Source organism: Pangasianodon hypophthalmus, chromosome 30 (assembly GCF_027358585.1).
Source record: "Pangasianodon hypophthalmus isolate fPanHyp1 chromosome 30, fPanHyp1.pri, whole genome shotgun sequence".
NCBI classification, from domain to species: Eukaryota; Metazoa; Chordata; class Actinopteri; order Siluriformes; family Pangasiidae; genus Pangasianodon; species Pangasianodon hypophthalmus.
Window position 1 is genome coordinate 2,451,377 of NC_069739.1, and position 22,845 is coordinate 2,474,221.

The following is a 22,845-nucleotide window of genomic DNA, read 5'->3' on the forward strand; positions in this document are numbered from 1 at the left end:
GTATGAATACAGATCATATTTACTTTATATGTAAACTATAATTTGAAATTAAAATAGTATTACTAAGTTCAACAATAATAATAGTTAATATCATTTGAATAATATATTTTATACATAAATAAGAACCACAGTGGTAAAAGACACAAAACAGAATTAAAATCCTCAGTCCCAATAAACACACAGGAGCATGTGTGTGGAGTACACATCGTTTAATTAACAATCACAATCAAAAAACACAAACAGAAAAGACAGAAGCTGCAATCTTGAACATTTACTGAACAGTGACCTCTAGTCACAGATTTCTCTGCGTCACCGATTTCAGCACAACTCGCGCGTTGCACTTCTCACTCCTCCATCCTTTTCTTCTGAAATTCTACTAGTTTCTTGTCTGACAGTTCATTTTTAACATTTCCTTTTTAATTATTGTAAAATTACTAATCTGTTTTAATGAATACATTTAAATGAGTGTGTTTTTGTGCAGATGGATTGTGTGCTAGTGAGACAGATGACTGAGCAACAATGTGGCAATGTGCAGGAATTTTACATAAAACACTACACACTTTATTTTGGATCACACAGTCTCACAGTTAGATCTTCATCTAACAAATAGATCCTGAACCCAGCGTATAGAGGCTGAGTGAATGTGGTGTGGACTCTGTGGAGGAGCTTCATCGTGTCAGAGACGCTGTAGAAGGACAGAGTTCCTGCACTGTGATCCACATACACTCCTATTCTGGAGGATGATGGAACTCTGAGATCAGTCTCAATGTTGTTGTGATAGAAACAGAGAGAAGAAGAAGAAGAAGAACACCACAGACTCCAGGACTGATTGTTGTATCCAAACCCACACTCATTACCCTCTCCTTTCCTGCCGATGTCTTTATATGAGACTGATATGAACACACCAGCACCGCTCCGCTCCACCTCCCAGTAACAGCGTCCACACACACTCTCCTTACACAGCACCTGAAGCCAGTAATCAAATCTCTCTGGATGATCAGAGTACTGCTGCTTTCTCTCACTGCGTCTCACCGCTCTGTTCTTCTCAGAGAGAATGAGGTTACGATGTGCCGTGTTGGGATCCAGAGTCAGATAACAGAAATCTGAAATAAAAGAGAAAAACAAACTGAACATGGCATGTTTTATTAAAAGTGTAAGCGCTAAGTGTATAGCCAATATAATAATTTGCTTTTTAATATTTAACCGGAGAGTTGTAGTTTTTCGCCATCCTTTTATCAATACAAAGAAGCGTACCCAGAAGAGCAAATGGACTACATTTCCCATGAGGAGGGCACCTCCGCCATTATTAATTTACATTTTAGAAAGAGCCAATGTGAGTTTAACAGAAGACGAATGCAGCATACAAGGTAAGTGTATTGTTTTTTGCAGCTTTGTTATTTGTTTCTGGTTACAAAAATAAGAATTAAAAAGAAATATTATGGAAACGTGTGCATAAATTTTGAGAAATTAGTGTATCAGCTCACTGGATAACTGTGGTGCACTAATACTGTCCTAATGAGAGGAAATGCACAGTCAGATTATCAAAGTGTTCTCCTAGTAACCCTAACACTCAGCTAGACACACCTTACACCATGACCATCATGTCTGAAAAGTACTGTTTCATTTATTATTATTATTATTATTTAGGGCAAGTAATCTAGCCATGGGGGTCACCGTCCATTGACTTCTGTGCCGGTCCCAAGCCTGGATAAATTGAGAGGGTTGCGTCAGGAAGGGCATCTGGTGTAAATCATTGCCAAATTTAATCATGCGAATCGTCAGTACTCTGAATTTCATACCGGATCAGTCGAGGCCCGGGTTAACAGCGACCACCATCGGCCCCGGTGACCTACAGGGCGCCGGTGGAAATTGGGCTACTGTTGGCCAAAGCAGTAGAGGAGGGAGGAGAGGAAAGGTAAGAGTGTAGGACTGAGAATAGGAACTCTGAATGTTGGTACTATGACAGGGAAAGGTAGAGAGATGGCTGATATGATGGAGAGAAGGAAGGTGGATATACTATGTGTCCACTAGACCAGGTGGAAGGGTAGCAAGGCTCGTAGTATAGGAGCAGGATTCAAGCTGTTTTATCATGGTGTGGATAGTAAGAGAAATGGGGTAGGTGTGGTCTTGAAGGAGGAGTTTGGGAGGAATGTTCTGGAGGTGAAGAGAGTGTCAGACAGGGTGATGAGTCTAAAGTTAGAGATTGATGTTGAGGGGTGATGTTGAATGTTGTTAGTGGTTATGCCCCACAGGTAGGTTGTGAGTTAGAGGAGAAAGAGAGATTCTGGAGTGAATTAGATTAAGGTGATAGAGAGTATTCCCACGGGTGAGAGAGTGGTGATTTTAATGGACAGATTTTAATGGACATGTTGGTGAGGGGAACACGAGTGATGAGGAGGTGATGGGCAAGTTTGGACTTAAGGAAAGGAACCTTGAAGGACAGATGGTAGTGTACTTTGCTAAGAGGATGGACATGGCTGTGGTTAACACTTATTTTCAGAAGAGGGAGGAGCATAGAGTGACTTACAAGAGTGGTGGTAGGAGCACACAGGTAGACTACATCCTATGTAGAAGAGGCAATCTGAAAGAGATTAATGACTGTAAAGTGGTAGTGGGAGAGAGTGTAGCCAGACAGCATAGGATGGTGGTGTGTAGGATGACTTTGATGGTCTATAAGAAGAAGAGATCAAAGATAGAGATAGAGAAGAAAACCAAATGGTGGAAGCTGAAAAAGGAGGAATGTTGTGAGGACTTAAGACAGAAGTTCAGGCAGGCTCTGGGTGGTCAGGTAGTGCTGCCAGATGACTGGGAAAGAAGATAAGGAGACTTGGTGGTGGAATGAGGGAGTTCAGGATAGTATCCAGAGGAAGAGGTTAGCCAAGAGGAAGTGGGTCATGGACAGGACTGAAGAGAATAGACAGGAATACAAGGAGTTACAGCGCAGAGTGAAGAGGGAGGTGTCTAAGGTCAAGCAGGAGGCATATGATGAGTTGTACACTAGGTTAGACACTAGAGAAGGACAGAATGACTTATACAGGTTAGCTAGGCAGAGGGATCGAGATGGGAAGGATGTGCAGCAAGTTAGAGTTATTAAGGATAGAGATGGAAGGGTGCTCACAAGTGAGGAGAGTGTACAGAGGAGATGGAAGGAGTACTTTGAAGAGCTGATGAATGAGGAAAATGAGAGGGAAAAAGAGTAGAAGGGGTGACCTCTGTGGAACAGAAAGTAGATAAGATTAGAAAGGATGAAGTCAGGAAGGCTTAGAAGAGGATGAAGAGTGGAAAGGCTGTTGGTCCTGACGACATCCCGGTGGAGGTCTGGAAGTGTCTAGGAGAGGCAGCAGTGGAATTTTTAACTAGTTTGTTTAACAGGGTTTTAGAGAGTGAGAAGATGCCTGAGGAATGGAGAAGTAGTGTATTAGTGCTTTAAGAATAAGGGTGACGTGCAGCGTTGCAGCAACTATAGGGGGATAAAGTTGATGAGCCATACAATGAAGCTATGGGAAAGAGTAGTGGAAGCTAGGTTAAGGAAGGTAGTGGAAATTTGTGAGCAGCTGTGTGGCTTCATGCCCAGAAAGAGCACAACAGATGCAATTTTTGCTCTGAGAATTTTGATGGAGAAGTATAGGGATGGTCAGAGGGAGTTGCACTGTGTGTTTGTAGACTTGGAGAAAGCGTATGACAGGGTGCCAAGAGAAGAGCTGTGGTACTGTATGAGGAAGTCAGGAGTAGCAGAGAAGTATGTCAGAGTGGTGCAGGACATGTATGAGAGGAGCAGGAAAGTGGTGAGGTGTGCTGTAGGTCAGACAGAGGAGTTCAAAGTGGAGGTGGGACTGCATCAGGGATCGGCTCTGAGCCCCTTCCTGTTTGCTATGGTGATGGACCAGTTGTCAGAGGAGGACAGACAGGAGTCTCCTTGCACAATGTCGTTTGTGGATGACATTGTGATCTGTAGTGAGAGCAGGGAGCAGGGGGAGGAAAACCTGGAGAGGTGGAGGTTTGCGCTGGAGAGAAAAGGAATGAAAGTCAGTCGTAGTAAGATGAGTACATGTGTGTGAATGAAAGGGAGGGAAGTGGAACAGTAAGATTACAGGGTGAAGAGGTGAAGAAGGTACAGGAGTTTAAGTACTTGGGGTCAACAGTCCAGAATAATGGAGAGTGTGGGAAAGAGGTAAAGAAGCGAGTGCAGGCAGGTTGGAATGGGTGGAGAAAGTTGTCAGGAGTTCTGTGTGATAGAAAAATATCAGCGAGAATCAAAGGGAAGGTGTACAAGACAGTGGTGAGACCAGCCATGCTGTATGGTTTAGAGACAGTGTCGCTGTGACAGGAGTCAGAGCTAGAGGTAGCAGGGCTGAAGATGTTGAGGTTCTCTTTGGGAGTGACAAGGTTGGACAGGATTAGGAATGAGTATATCAGAGGGACAGCACATGTTGGATGTTTGGGGGACAAAGTTAGGGAGGCCAGATTAAGATGGTTTGGACATGTTCAGAGGAGGGAGAGTGAGTATATTGGTAGGAGAATGTTGGACATGGAGCTGCCAGGCAGGAGGCAAAGAGGAAGGCCAAAGAGGAGGTATATGGAGGTAATAAATGAGGATATGAAGCTAGTGGGTGCAAGTGTTGAGGATACAGAAGATAAGGATAGGTGGAGAGTGATGATTCGCTGTGGTAACCCCTGAAGGAAAAAGCTGAAAAAACGAAGAAGAAGATGATTTAGGGCAAGTCCTTTCAGAGTGTTTTTTTAATCTGTAATTAACCCAGCTGTTAAACCAAATTTTATTAAATATATTAAACATAACAAGTATTGCAGATGATAGTAGTAGACAGTAGTGTTCTGGCACACACAATGTCTAAAATATATGTATTTCAAAAATCTTTAATATAGCATGTAAATTACACTAATAACCACATATAATGAAAGGAAGGTTTGATTAGAGGAAAATAAATGCTCTTTATCTCTGTAGCAGAAGATGGTGATGCAGTACAGCATGCAGTCAATACCACTGACAGAGCATGTCTGTTTGAAGCTAAACACATAAACCCCTCTACAGGTAAGACTGTGCCTTATAGCATTTCTAATTTCATCACCTCATGTTGGTGTATGAGAACAGTAATGACATCAATAACACCACATGACATATTGTTGCTCTTTCCTGCATGTTCTCTCTGCATTTAGTAAAGACAGCTGAGTCTGACAGCAGCCATATCTAATGCAGTGAGATCAGTGTAGTGGGGCAGTGACAAAGTTAGAGTGATGCTTACCGATTCACATGAGTCACATGACCAGTCCCGGGATGGAAACCTGGTGCTTCTTGCACCCTATGCATCTTTTCAACATGCGGCACAAAGACATCTTTCTTTTGGTAATCACTTGTGTGCTAGTTGTTCTTTACACTCACCGTCTACTTTAATAGGAACACCTGTACACCTGCTCATTCATGCAATTATCCAATCAGCCAATGTATAAAATCATGCAGATACAGGTCAAGAGCTTCAGTTAATGTTCACATCAAACATCAGACCCAGGAAAAATTCAATGATTTTTTGTTTTTCACACCATTATGTGTAAACTCCAGAGACTGTTGTGTGTTAAAATCCCAAGAGATCAGCAGTTTCTGAAATACTCAAACCAGCTCATCTGGCACCAACAACCATGCCCCGGTTAAAGTCACAGAGATCACACTTTTTCTTCATTCTGATGTTTGATGGGGATATTACCTGAAGCTCTTGACCTGGATCTGCTTAGAATTTAAATAAAATACAAAAAATCTGTTTAACATGCCTGTTTCTAAGGTAAGAATTGTGTTCGTAGGTTAAAATGATGTCTGTTTCTGCTTTTATATGCATACCTGCTGTTACATATGCTATTCAGTCAACCAATAAAAGTTGTTTAGAAGGTAAACATCATTCTGCATTAATAATTTTGTTAGAATCAATGGGAAAAAATATTTCTTATTATTTAAAGTGCATTTGGTCCCCACAAGGAATAAAAAAAGCTGGCGTGTGTGAGGGTGGACCTCACATATACTAAATACCAGATACCAGATACAGGTCCTACACGTGACCTCTGTGTGTGTGTGTGTGTGTGTGTGTGTGTGCGCGCTCGCACGTGTGTACATGTTTGTGTGTGTGTGTTTGTGTGTGTGTGTGCATGTGCGTGTATGTGTGTGTGCGTGTACATGCTTGTTGAGTGTCGATGTTTGCTTTCGTGCGTGCGTGTGTGTGTGTGTGTTTTAGACGTACATTTCAGAAAATCTTCTCTGCTCTGTGGCTCTGGTGGTGCAATGATCTGAACTGCTGCAGCTGTGGAGAGAAAAATGGAAATGAAGACAAAAAGCATCATCAGGTTGTGTAAAAGATGGAAACAGTTTAACGTGATACAGTCAGTTTATTCATTTTAAATCAATATTTTAGTTAAAAGTGTCAGGTGACTAAACTGTCTGCAAAAAGAAAGCAGGAGCATTGCTAAGAAATAACACTTCACAGAGCGAGTAAAGACGATCATCATTGTGTTTCTCCAGCAGGAACAGCTCCTCTTACCATGTGGAGGGATTTTGTTGAATTCCTCCTCACAGAATTCCTCGAGTCTCTTCTTCAGTTCTGAGAGACAATTCCTCACTCCATCAAATGAGAGATGTTGATGGACAGTGATGCTGGATGTGTGAAAGTTTGGTCTGTCCCATGGGGGAGACCGACGTCCAGAAGCTAAAATCTACAGAAAGCAAATTAAAATTCAAACAAAAATAAACAGCATGCACAAAGAAATTACTTTGGAAAGTAAAAGAAAAGAATAAGGATTTTGTAGCACAGTGTTGCGTCTCTAAGTTTGTCTTTTTGCAAAATTCGTGATTTTTGTCAAAGTTCTGTTTCTACATTACCCAGCATGCATTACACAAATACATCATATAATCATTATGAATCCTCCATCCTCCAACTGTCACAATAAACACATCAGACCAATGAAGTCATAGCTACTCGATCTCAAATCCACAAACTAATATTACTGAACTTAGCTAGGAACCGAAGTCGAGTTAAAGAGAAGCGAAACAGCACTAAACAATAACAAACAGTAATAAACTGTGAAGTCCCCTGATCTCAGGATAACACCAGACACACTTGTGATGTCAGACAGGGACATTTATTCTTGCTTTAACGAGAGGTGTTTTAGAGAGTGTGTGAGGAACAGCTGGGTCTGTAAATCAGACAGTGAGTGTTACCTGGAGGAAATGGATGTGATCGTGTGTGTGTGAAAGCTGCTCCAGCTCAGTGACTCTCCTCTGAAGATCAGCAATCTCCTGCTCCAGTTGCTCCAGGAGTCGTTCAGCTCGACTCAGTTCAGCCTTCTCCTGAGCTCTGATCAGCTTTGTCACCTCCGAGTGCTTTTTCTCCATGGAGCTGATCAGCTCAGTAAAGATCCTCTCACTGTCCTCCACTGCTGTCTGTGCACTGAGCTGTTAGGAGACACACACACACAAACAAGATTTAAACCTCATCTATCATTCTCTCTCTTACTGGGACTGTAAGTGACTCGTTGTTCATGTTGTGTGTGTTTCTAGGAGCAGCTCTGTCTCTGCTCACTGCTCACCTTTATAGTGTTCACAGCCTGTTTCAGCTCCTGCACCTTCTTCTTCTTCTCCTGGATTCTCTGCTGGGATTTAATCTGCTCCTGCTTTAACTCACTCTGAAGACACACCAGTTACATCCAGCTGTTAATAAAGTATTAGCTAATTGGTTACATATTAATCTTAGTTAAAAGTACATTAATGTTTCTCAGAGCCGTGAATGCTATGTCGTGTACTGTGTGTTTCTACACTGAGCTGTTAGTTTATTAGCTCCTACATCACAATATCCTTTCAACTGGTAGCTCAGTGTTGTACAATTTCTACATGGGTACTGCATCTTTTAGTGTTCTAGCTAGAAATTACTGCCAAGCTGCTTATGATGAGTGGCAAAATAAAGAGTCCAGACAAAAAAATAAAATTGAATGTTCATTAAAATTTATCTGTATAGTCCTTTTAACAAAGGAGCTTAACACTCTGAGTGGTGCTAATGAAGTACATAAAATGATATAGACATTGTTATACAATTATATTTGCAGTGGTGTTTTGACTGTAAATGTTCTATAGATATCATTACATGGGGTTTTAATTTGATGGCTGGAACTGAAGGATTCTCTGTACTCTGAATCCAGCACACAATTGTATAGAATGTCTTTGTATGCTGTAGCATTACAATTTCCCTTCGCTAGAACTAAGAGACCCAAACGTCTTCCAGCATGACAATGTTCCTCGGCACAAAGCAAGCTCCATGAAGACATGGTGTGTTAAGTTTGGAGTGGAAGAACTCGAGTGTCCTGCACAGAGCCCCGACCTCAACCACATTGAACACCTTTGGCATGAAGTGAAGCCGATTGCACCCCAGCCCTCCTCACCCAACATCAGTTGTGTGTGTGTGTGTTTGTTCACCTGCCTCATCCTGTCACAGTTCGTGTGGGCTGAAATGTTCACTAACTGACCTAACCAAATTACGATCATCAGTGTTGTATTTAAGACTCTGTTGACCCGACCACATACACTTTGAATAAGCTTTTACAGAATCCTTCTGATTGATAGTCAAATCAAACTTAAAGTTTAAATCATATAACTGAATTAAGCACCTGTTTCTAGATGGGAAAATATCATTAAAATGTTTTAATTTTGGAAAGCTTTCTCATTCTCACCTGTTTCTCAGCTCTTTCTGCTGTGGCTGTGATGGTGTCGTGACCTTTGTGATTATCCATCGTACACAAATAACAGATGCAGGTTTGATCAGTACGACAGTAGATCTCAATCAGCTTGTTGTGTTGAGAGCAGATCTTCTCTTGTAGTTTCGCTGAGGCTTCAGTTAATGTGTGTTTCTTAAAAGCAGGAGACTGATAGTGAGGACCAAGATGAGTTTCACAAAAGGAAGCCAGACACATCAGACAGGACTTGATGGCTTTGCGTTTTCTCCCGGTGCAGGAATCACACTCCACATCTCCAGGTCCAGCGTAACAGTGAGCAGGAGAAGCAGCTTGGACTTTAGTCTTCTTCAGTTTCTCCACCACTTCAGCCAGCATGTTGTTTCTGTGTAGAACAGGCCTTGGAGTGAAAGTGTCTCTGCACTGAGGACAGCTGTAGACGCCCTTCTGATCCTCCTGATCCCAGCAGCCATTAATACACACCTTACAGAAACTGTGACCACAGGGGATAGCCACCGGATCCTTCAGGAGATCCAGACACACTGGACAGCTGAACTGGTCCTGATCTACCGAAATACTGGCCTCGGCCATTTTCCTGAACTCAAACACACACACACACACAGAGAGAGAGCAGGGTTTTTTTTTTACTTTGAATGAACTTTGAGCTTCTGTTTCTATAGTGTGACAGAGAGAGTAGGTGGAGCTTTAAATAAAGAGGGTGTAGCTAACCTCCATGACTGTAATGGTATAGTGTAATATATAATGTGAGTAATTATTAAAGTTGTTAATGTGACATCAGGAGTTTTGTGTTTTCTAATGGATCAAATAAAGATAGTGTCATGGTTACACCGAAGCCTGTGCAGGAATACGATTCCCATCAGGGACAGCACCTCATGGATCATGTCACGTGACTGCTTGCACCTGTTTTCCATTTTGTGTTTAATGAGCACTAGTGTAAGAGTCATGTCTTGCACAGCACTTGTTGTCTAGCTTTTGTCTTTGGTTCTTGTCCTCTTCTCTGTCTCTCCTCTCTCCTTTAATGCCCAATAAATGCTCTGGCAAGAGAACATGCTGCATGTTCTTGCAGAGGTAACTGGTTTTTCCCCGGCTCTAAGGAAGCCAATGGCCTGTTTTACGGGGTGATGCGCATTGCTCCAATTGACTCCTGCATTGATGGTTTTTGCGGTGACCTTTGGGACTTGGTCATGCCACCAGCAGTATCTCCGCCCCCTCCATCCCACCCCCCACCCCCTTCTCTTGGAGCAGCAGATCAGGAAGTGCCCAAGGGTTCCACATCTGGAGCACAGCAGACATGCTGGAGTATCTGCTTTGGCCCATGTATGAAGGTTTGTCATACACTGCCTGGACAAGAAACTGGAACCAGTCGAGCTCAGCTTTCTACAGCTCAGCCCAGGTCACCTTTCTCTCCGGTGCATTGTCCCATCTAGTCCAGGCGCCTGGCTATTTCACATGTGATTTATTTTAAAATGTCTTAATTAAAATTGACATTTGTCTTCACTCAGTGTTAATCAGGTCAGAAAGGTAAGAAAATATTTAACCAGCCAACACCCATCATACAGGCTTTTTATCAGTTTATAGCGGCACATGATGACGTTAATTTTTAACACTGTACAACAGGTCATCTCTGTGTGATATGTGAACACATTTCTGCATAACCATCTGTATATACTGTTTATGTTATACATATGTTGTATATATTATTCACTGTCATTTTTGCACACCTGTTTTTATTGCTCATTTTTTCTTTTATTTATTACTATTACTCTTTTTGATGTTGTACATATCTTTATGTAATATTCAGTGCATTTTTTATAGATCTGCAATTCTGCTTTTAATTTTATTTTTATTCTTTATGCTGCTGTAACATCATTTCCCTCAGGGGACCAAAAAAGTATATCTATCTATCTATCTATCTATCTATCTAATGCTCAGCAGAACAAGAGTGAAACTTAAGTAGTGAAACTCATAATGCATAAACAGCTGTGATTAAGAAATTTACCCTTCCCCACACAAGTAACTCAATCCTTTAAACTTTGAAATTTCTGTGAATCCAACAGCTTTCAGTCTTTTACATGTGAACTGTATTTTATACATAGTAGAGTGAGTTAAAGGAGGATCAGAGGAAACAGGGGTGGCTCGTATCAGCGGGGTATCGGTGACCAACAAACCCACCCCTGTACTGTAGATCACACAGCCAATCAGTAAAAGCCGTGTCATGTGAGTGACACACCCCCTACATTTGAGCTCCAGTGGGCTATATTCTTATAGACTGTGTTAGTAATGTTTCCGTAATACGGCATCAGCAGTCGTGTTATGGTCTCAGTCGCAGATGTAAAGTAATGTAATGAAGTCATGGCCGAGGTTTATTTACTCTATCGTCATTTTCCCCATAAAATGTGTTTTGGAGAAGAAATTAAAAGTTGATAGATTGAGCACACATTGTCTAACCCAAGTAGAAATAACACTAAAAGGGACAGACAACAGAACTGTACATGCAGTGTGTTTGATTTGAATGAAAGAGTTACAGCTTTTCTGTTTACTGTGTTTACTATTCAGGGGAAATGCAGTATGAACCCAGTGAAGCATTACGGGCTTGAAACACTAAACAATTATAAATCACTAATGTCCCAGATAGCAAAGAGACCTCGATTCAACGTCTATTTGTAGTTGTATAGGTCAGTATCAACAACATTCTCTGTTTGGTCGAAACTTAGCTGGAGAAATCGCAGTTCTGCGCATGCGCATCATTTGGATCGTAACGGCCAACTGCCACTTCACGCTGAGGTAAAGGAAAGCAAAAATATAAAGATATATTTTGTTCGTCACTTTAATATAGTGGTTTCCATGTGTAATGTTAAATATCATTTTAGAGTTGTAATGTTTTATATTTTGAAGCTTTTATAACGTTCCTGCTTCATTGTTGTGTAATTTATCGTCCTGTTTGCGCGCGTGAGCTAAATCAGCAGCTAACTCTGAGGTAAATATTGGAACCGTTTTAATTATTTAAATGGGCAACTTGAACACGACAAACTTAACATTTATATGAAGGACCAGCTTATCAATTACATAATTTAGGATTTGAGAAGCTTCACCAGCAGAAGGAAAAATAGAGACGAGACGGGAGAGGCACACAGACACAGCAGAGAGAGGAAAAAATGCGACCGCCTCCAGCGAGAGTCAGAGAGAGAATTACTAAGATCAACAATAATGATAGTTAATATAATTTGAATAATATATTTTATACATAAATAAGAACCACAATGGTGAAAGACACAAAACAGAATTAAAATCCTCAGTCCCAATAAACACAAAGGAGCATGTGGGTGGAGTACACATCGTTTAATTAACAATCACAATCATAAAACATAAACAGAAAAGACAGAAGCTGCAATCTTGAACATTTACTGAACAGTGACCTCTAGTCACAGATTTCTCTGTGTCACCGATTTCAGCACAACTCACACAGCTCGCGCGCTGCACTTCTCACTCCTCCATCCTTTTCTCCTGAAATTTTACTAGTTTCTTGTCTGACAGTTCATTTTTAACATTTCCTTTTTAATTATTGTAAAATGACTAATCTGTTTTAATGAATACATTTAAATGAGTGTGTTTTTGTGCAGATGGATTGTGTGCTAGTGAGACAGATGACTGAGCAGCAATGTGACAATGTGCAGGAATTTTACATAAAACACTACACACTTTATTTTGGATCACACAATCTCACAGATGTAGAAAACGAGTAGAACCCAAACCCAGCGTATAGAGGCTGAGTGAATGTGGTGTGGACTCTGTGGAGGAGCTTCATCGTGTCAGAGACGCTGTAGAAGGACAGAGTTCCTGCACTGTGATCCACATACACTCCTATTCTGGAGGATGATGGAACTCTGAGATCAGTCTTAATGTTGTTGTGATAGAAACAAAGAGAAGAAGAAGAAGAACACCACAGACTCCAGGACTGATTATTGCCTCCAAACCCACACTCATTACCCCGTCCTTTCCTTCTGATGTCTTTATATGAGACTGATATGAACACACCACCTAATATACCGCTCCACTCCACCTCCCAGTAACAGCGTCCACACACACTCTCCTTACACAACACCTGCCTGATAGAGTCAAATCTCTCTGGATGATCAGAGTACTGCTGCTCGCTCTCACTGTACCTCACCGCTCTGTTCTTCTCAGACAGAACCAGGTAATGATGTACCGTGTTGGGATCCAGAGTCAGATAACAGAAATCTGAAATAAAAGAGAAAAACAAACTGAACATGGCATGTTTTATTAAAAGTGTAAGCGCTAAGTGTATAGCCAATACAATAATTAGCTTTTTAATATTTAACCGGAGAGATGTAGTTTTTCGCCGTCCTTTTATCAATACAAAGAAGCGTACCCGGAAGTGCTAATGGACTACATTTCCCATGAGGAGGTCACCTCCGCCATTACTAATTTACATTTTAGAAAGAGCCAATGTGAGTTTAACAGAAGACGAACGCGACTTACAAGGTAAGAGTATTATTTTTTTGCAGCTTTGTTATTAGTTTCTGGTTACAAAAAATAAGAATGTGAAAGAAGTAATATTATGGAAACGTGTGCAGAAAGTTTGAGAAGTTAGTGTAGCAGCTCGCTGGATAAATGTGGTGCACTAATACTGTCCTCCTAATGAGAGGAAATGCACAGTCAGGTTATCAAAGTGTTCTCCTAGTAATCCTAACACTCAGCTAGACACACCTTACACCATGACCATCATGTCTGAAAAGTACTGTTTCATTTATTATTATTATTATTATTATTATTATTATTATTATAATTTAGGACAAGTCCTTTCAGAGTGTTTTTTTTTTATCTGTAATTAACCCAGCTGTTAAGCCTAATTTTATTAAACACAACAAGTATTGCAGATGATAGTAGTAGACAGTAGTGTTCTGGCACACAGAATGTGTAAATATATATACATCTGAGGGCTCCACAAATGACTGATGGTTTTAAAAGGGGTTTAAAAACGTACCTTTATAAAAAGTGTTTTAATATAGTTTAAATTTCTGTGCTAATCTCAGTTGGCAGCTGGTTTTAATTGCTGTTTTTTTGTAGCACTTTGAGATTTTCTTTAAAATGTAAAGTGCTTTATAAATAAAATGTATTATTATTATTATTATTATATATATATATATATATATATATATATATATATACACACACACACACACACACACTTACAGTTCTGTGCAAAAATCTTAGGCACATGCAATGAAATGCTGCAGAGCAAAGATGCCTTCAAAAATAATGAAATTAAATGTTTATACATTTAAAAAATACCATAAAAAGCAGTATAAATGACACAAAGTCAATATTTGGTCTGATGACACTTTGCTTTAAAAAAAAAAAAACACTATCTGAGGTGCAGTGTGTGCAGTTTTATAAGGAAATGAGCTGGAAGTGTTACTGAGCATCTTGCAGAAGCAGCCACAGTTCTTCTGGAGACTTTGACTGTCGACTCGCTTCTTATTTCTGCAGCGAAACCCAGCAGCCTTCATTATGTTTTTATCTGAAAAGTGTCTCTTATGGAATCTGCTGCTTTCTTTACTGACATACAAACATTTTTCTGTAACGTTTCATTTTGTGCTGAAAAACCAATGTTTGGAAATTTAAAATGTTTTTGTACTGAATCAATAATGTAGAACTCAGAAAATAAACATCTATAACAAAGTTTGTACTAAAATAATAGGGTGCCTAAGACCTTTGCACAGTACTGTATATATATACCACTGACAGAGCATGTGTGTTTGAAGCTAAATGCACCCTCTGCATCTTTTCAACATGGGGCACAAAGTCTTTTTTTTTACAGCTGCTCTTTCATGCAGTTATTCAATCAACCAGTGTATAAAATCATGCAGATCCAGGTCAAGAGCTTCAGTTAATGTTCACATCAAACATCAGAATCAGGAAAAACTCAGTGTTTTTTGTTTTTCACACCATTATGTGTAAACTCCAGAGACTGTAGTGTGTGAAAATACCAGGAGATCAGCAGTTTCTGAAATACTCAAACCAGCACATCTGGAACCAACAACCATGCCACGGTTAAAGTCACAGAGATGACATTTTTTCTTCATGCTGATGTTTGATGTGAACATTAACTGAAGCTCTTGACCTGGATCTGCTTAGAATTTAAATAAAATACAAAACATCTGTTTAACATGCCTGTTTCTAAGGTAAGAATTGTGTTTGTAGATTAAAATGATGTCTGTTTCTGCTTTTATATGCATACCTACTGTTACATTTGCTATTCAGTCAACCAATAAAAGTTGTCTTTCTGGAAACATCATTCTGGATTAATAATTTTTTTAGCATCAAAGGGGAAAAAAATATTTCTTATTACTTAAAGTGCATTTGGTCCCCACAAGGAATGAAGACAGCTGGTGTGTGTTAGGGTGGACCTCACATGTACTAAATACTGGAAACAGGTCCTACAAGTGACTACTGTGTGTGTGTGCATGCACGTTGTGTGTAGGTGCGCGCTTGTGTGTGCGTGTGTGTGTTTTAGACGTACATTTCAGAAAATTTTCTCTGCTCTGTGGCTCTGGTATTGAAATGATCTGAACTGCTGCAGCTGTGGAGAGAAAAATGGAAATGACAAAAAGCATCATCAGGTTGTGTAAAAGATGGAAACAGTTTAAAGTGATACAGTCAGTTTATTCATTTTAAATCAGTATTTTAGTTAAAAGTATCAGGTGAGTAAACTGTCTGCAAAAAGAAAGCAGGAGCATTGCTAAGAAATAACACTTCACAGAGCGAGTAAAGACGTCCATCATTGTGTTTCTCCAGCAGGAACAGCTCCTCTTACCATGTGGAGGGATTTTGTTAATTTCCTCTTCACAGAATTCCTCGAGTCTCTTCTTCAGATCTGAGAGAGAATTCCTCACTCCATCAAATGAGAGATGTTGATGGACAGTGATGCTGGATGTGTGAAAATCTGGTCTTTTAAGTGAGGGAGACCGACGTCCAGAAGCTAAAGCCTACAGACAGCAAATTAAATTTAAAACAGCATGTGTAAACAAATTTTCTTGCAGTTAAATTTATATAAAAGAATAAGGATTTTGTAGTGCAGTGTTTCATCTGTCAGTTTCAGTGCTTTAGCAGAATTCATAATTTTTTAAAGAGGTCATATTTACATCCATCAGTGTTCACTACATTACCCAGCATGCATTACACAAATACATCATATAATCATTATGAACCCTTCTTTTAAGCCATCAGTTTTTAATGTTGTAGCCATAGATATAGGAAAACAGTAGATACATTAGTCAGTGTTGGTGGCTACTGTGATCCTTCATTGCTCAACTGTCACGATAAACACACCAGACAAATGAAGTCATGGCTATTCAAACTCAAATCCACAAACTAATATTACTGAACTTAACTAAGAACTGAAGTCGAGTTAAAGAGAAGCTAAACAGCACTAAACAATAACAAACAGTAATAAACTGTGAAGTCACCTGATCTCAGGATAACACCAGACACACTTGTGATGTCAGACAGGGACATTTATTCTTGCTTTAATGAGAGGTGTTTTAGAGAGTGTGTGAGGAACAGCTGGCTCTGTAGATCAGACAGTGAGTGTTACCTGGAGGAAATGGATGTGATCGTGTGTGTGTGAAAGCTGCTCCAGCTCAGTGACTCTCCTCTGAAGATCAGCAATCTCCTGCTCCAGTTGCTCCAGGAGTCGTTCAGCTCGACTCAGTTCAGCCTTCTCCTGAGCTCTGATCAGCTCCGTCACCTCCGAGCGCTTTTTCTCCATGTAGCTGATCAGCTCAGTAAAGATCCTCTCACTGTCCTCCACTGCTGTCTGTGCACTGAGCTGTTAGGAGACACACACAAGATTTAAAGCTCATCTATCATTCCCTCTCTTACTGGGACTCTAAATGACTCAGTGTCCATGTTGTGTGTGTTTCTAGGAGCAGCTCTGTCTCTGCTCACTGCTCACCTTTATAGTGTTCACAGCCTGTTTCAGCTCCTGCACCTTCTTCTGCTTCTCCTGGATTCTCTGCTGGGATTTCATCTGCTCCTGCTTTAACTCACTCTGAAGACACATCAGTTACATCCAGCTGTTAATAAAGTATGAGCTAATTGGTTACATATTAATGTTAGTTAAAAGTACATTAATGTTTCTCAGAGCTGTGAATGTTATGTTGTGTACTGTGTGTGTTTCTACACTGAGCTGTTAGTTTATTAGCTCCTACATCACAATATCCTTTCAACTGGTAGCTCAGTGTTGTACAATTTCTACATGGGTACCGCATCTTTTAGTGTTCTAGCTAGAAATCACTGCCACGCTGCTTATGGTGAGTGGCAAAATAAAGTGGACAAACATAAAAATACAATTGAACGGTCATTAAAATTTATTTGTATAGTGCTTTTAACAATATGTCACAAAGGAGCTTAACACTCTGAGTGGTGCTAATAAAGTCCATAAAATGATATAGACATTGTTATACAGTTATTCTTGCAGTTGTGTTTTGACTGTAAATGTTCTGTAGATTTCATTGCATGGGGTTTTAATTTGATGGCTGGAACTGAAGGATTCTCTTTACTCTGAATCCAGTTAGCTAGCAGATGTAAGGTTATATAGCTATCTAATGGCTGAACCCTAGATGTGGATGAACTCTCCTGCCCACCGTAGATTCTTGAAGGCAGGGCTGTGTGTTCTTGGGCATGGATGGGAGGTGAAAGAGTAAAAGAGTAAAGGAATGCTCTGTAAGTTGTAAAAAGGCTGGATGAAGGTGTGACATCTTGGAATCCTCCCAGAAAGAGTCTGAAGTCCAAAGGAGTTCAAGATCAAGTTCAGCTCCAGTCCTCAGTTTCCTCAATAATCTGTATTAGTCTCATGTTTAGGACGTGTTTAAGAACTGGTTTTAGCCCGTCTCAGTCCACAGTCATGCTCACAACTTGTATGAAGTAACTAAAATTTTGTATTTTATTTTTGCTTTATTTTGTATTTTATTTCCTTAAAGGGCTTTAAGGAAGCCTTCTGTTGCCACAAAGTTGGAAGCACACAGTTGCATAGAATGTCTCTGTATGCTGTAGCATTACAATTTCCCTTCACTGGAACTAAGAGGCCCAAACCTGTTCCAGCATGACAATGTTCCTGTGCACAAAGCGAGCTCCATGAAGACATGGTGTGTGAAGGTTGGAGTGGAAGAACTCGAGTGTCCTCCACAGAACCCTGACCTCGACCCCACTGAACACCTTTGGGATGAACTGGAACACCGACTGAACCCCAGACCTCCTCACCAACATCAGTGCCTGATCTCACTAATGCTCTTGTATCTGAATGAACACAAATCCCCACAGCCACGCTCCAAAATCTAGTGGAAAGCCTTCCCAGAAGAGTGGAGCATATTATAACAGCTTCGGTTAGTATTTGCTTTATCTCAATTCTCTCTCTCTCTTTCTCTCTGTCTCTATGTGTGTATGTTCACCTGCTTCACCATTTTACAGTATGGTGTTGGTTGAAATGTTCACTAACTGATCTGACCGCATTACGATTATCACTGAGGATAAATTTAACACTCTGTTAACCAGAACACATACAGTTTTAATAGGCCTTTACAGAATCCTTCCGATTGATTCACAAAATGAAATTAAAGTTTAAATCATATAACTAACTAACGCACCTGTTTCTAGATGGGAAAATATAATTAAGATGATTTGATTTTGGAAAGATTTCTCACCTGTTTCTCAGCTCTTTCTGCTGTGGCTGTGACGGTGTCGTGTCCTTTGTGATTATCCATCGTACACAAATAACAGATGCAGGTTTGATCAGTACGACAGTAGATCTCAATCAGCCTGTTATGTTGAGAGCAGATCTTCTCTTGTAGTTTTGCTGAGGCTTCAATTAATGTGTGTTTTTTCAAAGCAGGAAGTTCTAGGTGAGGTTTCAGATGAATTTCACAAAGAGAAGCCAGACACATCAGACAGGACTTGACGGCTTTGTGTTTTCTCCCAGTGCAGAAATCACACTCCACATCTCCAGGTCCAGCGTAACAGTGAGCAGGAGAAGCAGCTTGAAGTTCAGTCTTCTTCAGTTTCTCCACCACTTCAGCCAGCATGTTGTTTCTGCGTAGAACAGGCCTCGGAGTGAAAGTGTGTCTGCACTGAGGACAGCTGTAGACACCCTTCTGATCCTCCTGATCCCAGCAGCCATTAATACACACCTTACAGAAACTGTGACCACAGGGGAGAGTCACCGGATCCTTCAGGAGATCCAGACAGACTGGACAGCTGAACTGGTCCACTGAAAATTGATCTGCTGAAATACTGGCTTCTGCCATTTTCCTGCACTCACACACACACACACACACACACACACAGAGATCAGTTTTGTTTTCTCTGAAATGAGGAGTTACTTCCTGGTTCTCTGAGTGTATGAGAGAGAGAGGAGGAGCACAAATGCAGAGAGATTATGAATACTCCTCTGTTAACCATTTCATCTCCCTTCAGTGCATAAATATAACCCATGTAGCTACACTTACTAGGATTCATTTCATGAAACACACACAGAATGGGTCTTAATTTTCTGGTCTTTTTTGCCTACTGACACCTCGAGCAAAACTTTCAGCCTTGTTGATAAATTACAGTTGTTACAATTTAACAACTTATTCCTAGTGACATCTTCAAAATTATATTCATCCTGGAAGAATGTTGAAGCCATTTTAAAAGGGAGGAGGATGCAGCTGTCAGGAATTAACTCACACCCCCTGCATTGACACCCCACCACCCTGCAGAGACACACTCACACCTATACACTAATTCTCACAGGAATCAATCTTAACTCAGTTCTTTATATGTGAGAACACACAGGTATGAAACTAAACCCTAACATTGCTTTTACTTGACTTCTCACCTGTGAACATCCTGACGTGTCAACTACTTTATCTTTCTCTGCTGCTGCTGCCACTGCTCACCTACACCAGTGTGTTTTTTTCCTCAGAGATTTGTTATTGTCACTCACAGGCACTGCTCATGTGTTTACAGTAGATTTAAATCTTTCTCTCTGTGACTGTGCTGTGTCCACTGAATGTTTGAAGTTTGAAATGAAAGACTCCATAGGGCACAAACTGCTCTTTTTATTTATTAATTTATTTATTAACTAATTTCACTTAAACAGTTTTTAACCATTTATTCATTCATTCATTTTCAGTATGCGCTTTATCCTGATCAGGGTCACGGTGGATCTGGAGTCTATCCCAGCAGCACTGGGCACAAGGTGGGAGAACTGACCCTGGATGGGACACTAATCAGTCTCAGGGCACCATTCACACACATTCACTCACACATTCACAACTAGGGGCAATCTAGCATAGCCAATCTGCCTACCTGCATGTTTTTGGACAGGAAGAACATATGAAACTACTCACAGACAGTAAAGCAAGCTCAGGATCGAACCCAGGACCCTGAAGCTGCGAGATGAAGATGGATTTTATGAAGGTTGGAAATGGTTGATTCAGAGGACTTAATTAAAATCTCAAAAAATACAAGCGAAAAAATGCATTTAGAAAAAAAATAGAAATCCAACACTCTTCATCTAAAGGGTTTGAACACAAACACAATATATCTCTTGGTTTCTCTGTCAAAACACACACACTTCTGAACTTCGGTAATTCAAACATTCCCTCCTCATTCTTGTCTATTTCAGGAAGTAACTATCCAGGAAATGCAGAAGAGAATGTAGTGATATTAATTAATCTGCAGCTAGAAAGATAAACGTTTAGATGATAAATGCCAATTTTATGTAACACATCTTAAATAGTTTCATTTCCACATAACAGTGTTAAAAAAAACTTGTTTTCCTTTTATCGTCTGTATATTTTGTACAGAATTATGTACAACTGTGTACCATATGGGTGGCAGAGACATGTTTATTAATGTCATCCACAAAAAGGATTCTGGCACCAACACCAAAAAACATGGAAACTACATTTCTAACTTATAGATGAACTTGGTTTTAGGAGGTTCTATGTGCCAGCACCATATCCGGGGTTGCATGGAGCCTGGAGCCTATACCAGGAGACTCGGAGACACTCTCCCCTCCCAGGAGACACCTTGGCCAACCCATCACAGGGCACAATCCAACACACTCTCACACACCCATTCACTCACTGCAGACAATTTAGAGATGCCAGTCAGCCTATAATGCATGTCTTTGGACTGGGGGAGGAAACCGGAGTACCCAAAGCACTGGGAGAACATGCAAACTCTACACACACAGAAGGCAGGAATCAAACTCCCAACCCCAGGACTGGAGGCAAACATACTAATCACTAAACCACCATGCCCAAGGCTTGGTCCTAAGTTTAATTTGATCAGCCATTCAGTGTGTAGTAAAGAGTCAGCACTTGATTCATTTCAAACCTGATTTGGAACAGAGTCTGTCAGGCTTTCTGAGATATACCAGTACAGCTGTATAAAGCTCCAAGATTTAAGGAAATAAACAATAAACACTTGAAAAACTGACTGGTGTTAGTTTACTGGTGAGAATGGTGTGAACAGTATTTTCACCAGCAGAGGGCGGAAGTGGGCAGTAGGGGGAAGTTTGGTTTCTTTTTTAAGTCGCTTTCTGTGGCTTGTAACTTTCTCTCTGAGTGATCATTTTCCATGTAAATATAGCCAAAATCACAGCACAGCCGATGTCTTTAAGTTGTGTGTGTGGTGATTTTGTCAGACGACGTGGCGGTTATAAAATCAGGATTTTAGCAGCGCAGAGCAGCAGCTTGGAAATGGCTTGGAAGTGACTGCTGGTTAACATGTAGTCTTAATGAGCCGCGTTTCACTCCCTATTTCAGACTCGTTCCGCTGTCTGACAACAGAAACAGAAAAATGGGTCAGTGTGAACAGCTTTACTGTGTTTTACTGTGTCATACCTACTTTATATACACAGAATCTATAAAATATGAGTTGAAATGTCACTTGTCGCTGAAATCATGGGTCCCTGTTGCACACATACGTAGAAACTGAATGATCACTTGTCGCTTTGTCACTTGCTAGTGTGAACATAGGTTTAGGTAAGAAATAGTATAAATCGGTTGGTGTCTCACTTAAGTAATAAATGTATTTTTTTAATTATACCTTACATTCTTCTCATTTATTTCAGATTTCTGTTCTCTGACTCTGGACCCCAACACAGTAAATCAGCACCTCATTCTGAGTGACAACAACAGAGTGCTGAGACACAGCTGGAGAGACCAGGAGTACTCTGATCATCCGGAGCGGTTTGACTACCACTGGCAGGTGTTGTGTGAGGAGAGTATGCTTGGACGCCATTACTGGGAGGTGGAGTGGATGCGAGATGACGATGTGGAAATATCCGTCTCGTACAGAGAGATCTGCAGGAAAGGATGGCGCGACGAGTGCAAGTTTGGACGCAACGATCGGTCCTGGTGTCTGCGCTGTTCTTCCACGTCTCTCTGTTTCTATCACAACAACATTCAGACCGAGATCCAAGGGCCATCATCCTCCAGAATAGGAGTGTATGTGGATCACAGTGCAGGAACTCTGTCCTTCTACAGCGTCTCTGACACGATGAAGCTCCTCCACAGAGTCCACACCACATTCACTCAGCCTCTATACGCTGGGTTTGGGATCTACTTGTTAGATGACGATATAACTGTGAGGTTGTGTGATCCTTAGTAATGTGTGTAGTGCAGTAAGATGTGTCCCAGTTTCTCACAACTATATATATTGTTAAATTGACTTGTTAATCTCTGACACTTGTAGGAATACAAATATGAGAGTCACTGTTTTCTAGTATGCTGAATGACATCAGCTGAATGATTATGCTGAGCAAAGTTTCTAGTAGGAGGTTTCTGCCAGTTCCTGTTCTCTTTACTGTGAGTCAAACGAGCATAGTAACTGAGGCTACCACCTTTTGTCTGTGATGGCTCTTGGTGCCTCTGCCCCATTCTTTGCATTGGTGGCCATTGTTCATGATCATCAATACCTGAGGTGTGGACTTTTCTTTATCTCTATGATAATGAAGTGTGTGAGTGGTTTAGTTATGCTGATTGGATTAGAGCTGGTGAAACTGCAGAGTCTGGGGAGGGTTCCTATAACTCT

General features: G+C 40.6%; 3 protein-coding genes across 3 annotated transcripts; 1 reads left to right on the top strand and 2 right to left on the bottom strand.

The window, feature by feature from the left end:
• Nucleotides 1-159: 159 nt before the first annotated feature.
• Nucleotides 160-9,333, bottom strand: LOC128317853 (tripartite motif-containing protein 16-like). Its single transcript, XM_053231715.1, has 6 exons — nt 8,719-9,333; nt 7,585-7,680; nt 7,217-7,450; nt 6,540-6,711; nt 6,243-6,302; nt 160-1,103 (listed from the first exon to the last, which is right to left on the bottom strand). The coding sequence occupies exons 1-6, from the start codon at nt 9,307-9,309 to the stop codon at nt 562-564; spliced, it is 1,695 nt and encodes a 564-aa protein (XP_053087690.1). The 5' UTR covers nt 9,310-9,333; the 3' UTR covers nt 160-561.
• Nucleotides 9,334-12,091: 2,758 nt separating this feature from the next.
• Nucleotides 12,092-19,174, bottom strand: LOC113537008 (tripartite motif-containing protein 16). Its single transcript, XM_034301969.2, has 6 exons — nt 18,465-19,174; nt 16,718-16,813; nt 16,358-16,591; nt 15,578-15,749; nt 15,284-15,343; nt 12,092-12,978 (listed from the first exon to the last, which is right to left on the bottom strand). Exons 1-6 carry the CDS (start codon nt 19,062-19,064, stop codon nt 12,440-12,442), a joined length of 1,701 nt encoding a protein of 566 aa, XP_034157860.2. The 5' UTR covers nt 19,065-19,174; the 3' UTR covers nt 12,092-12,439.
• A 2,659-nt stretch (nt 19,175-21,833) lies between these two features.
• LOC128317860 (E3 ubiquitin/ISG15 ligase TRIM25-like) lies at nt 21,834-22,528 on the top strand. The gene has a single exon (XM_053231724.1). It carries the CDS (start codon nt 22,039-22,041, stop codon nt 22,417-22,419), a length of 381 nt encoding a protein of 126 aa, XP_053087699.1. The 5' UTR covers nt 21,834-22,038; the 3' UTR covers nt 22,420-22,528.
• Nucleotides 22,529-22,845: the final 317 nt, after the last annotated feature.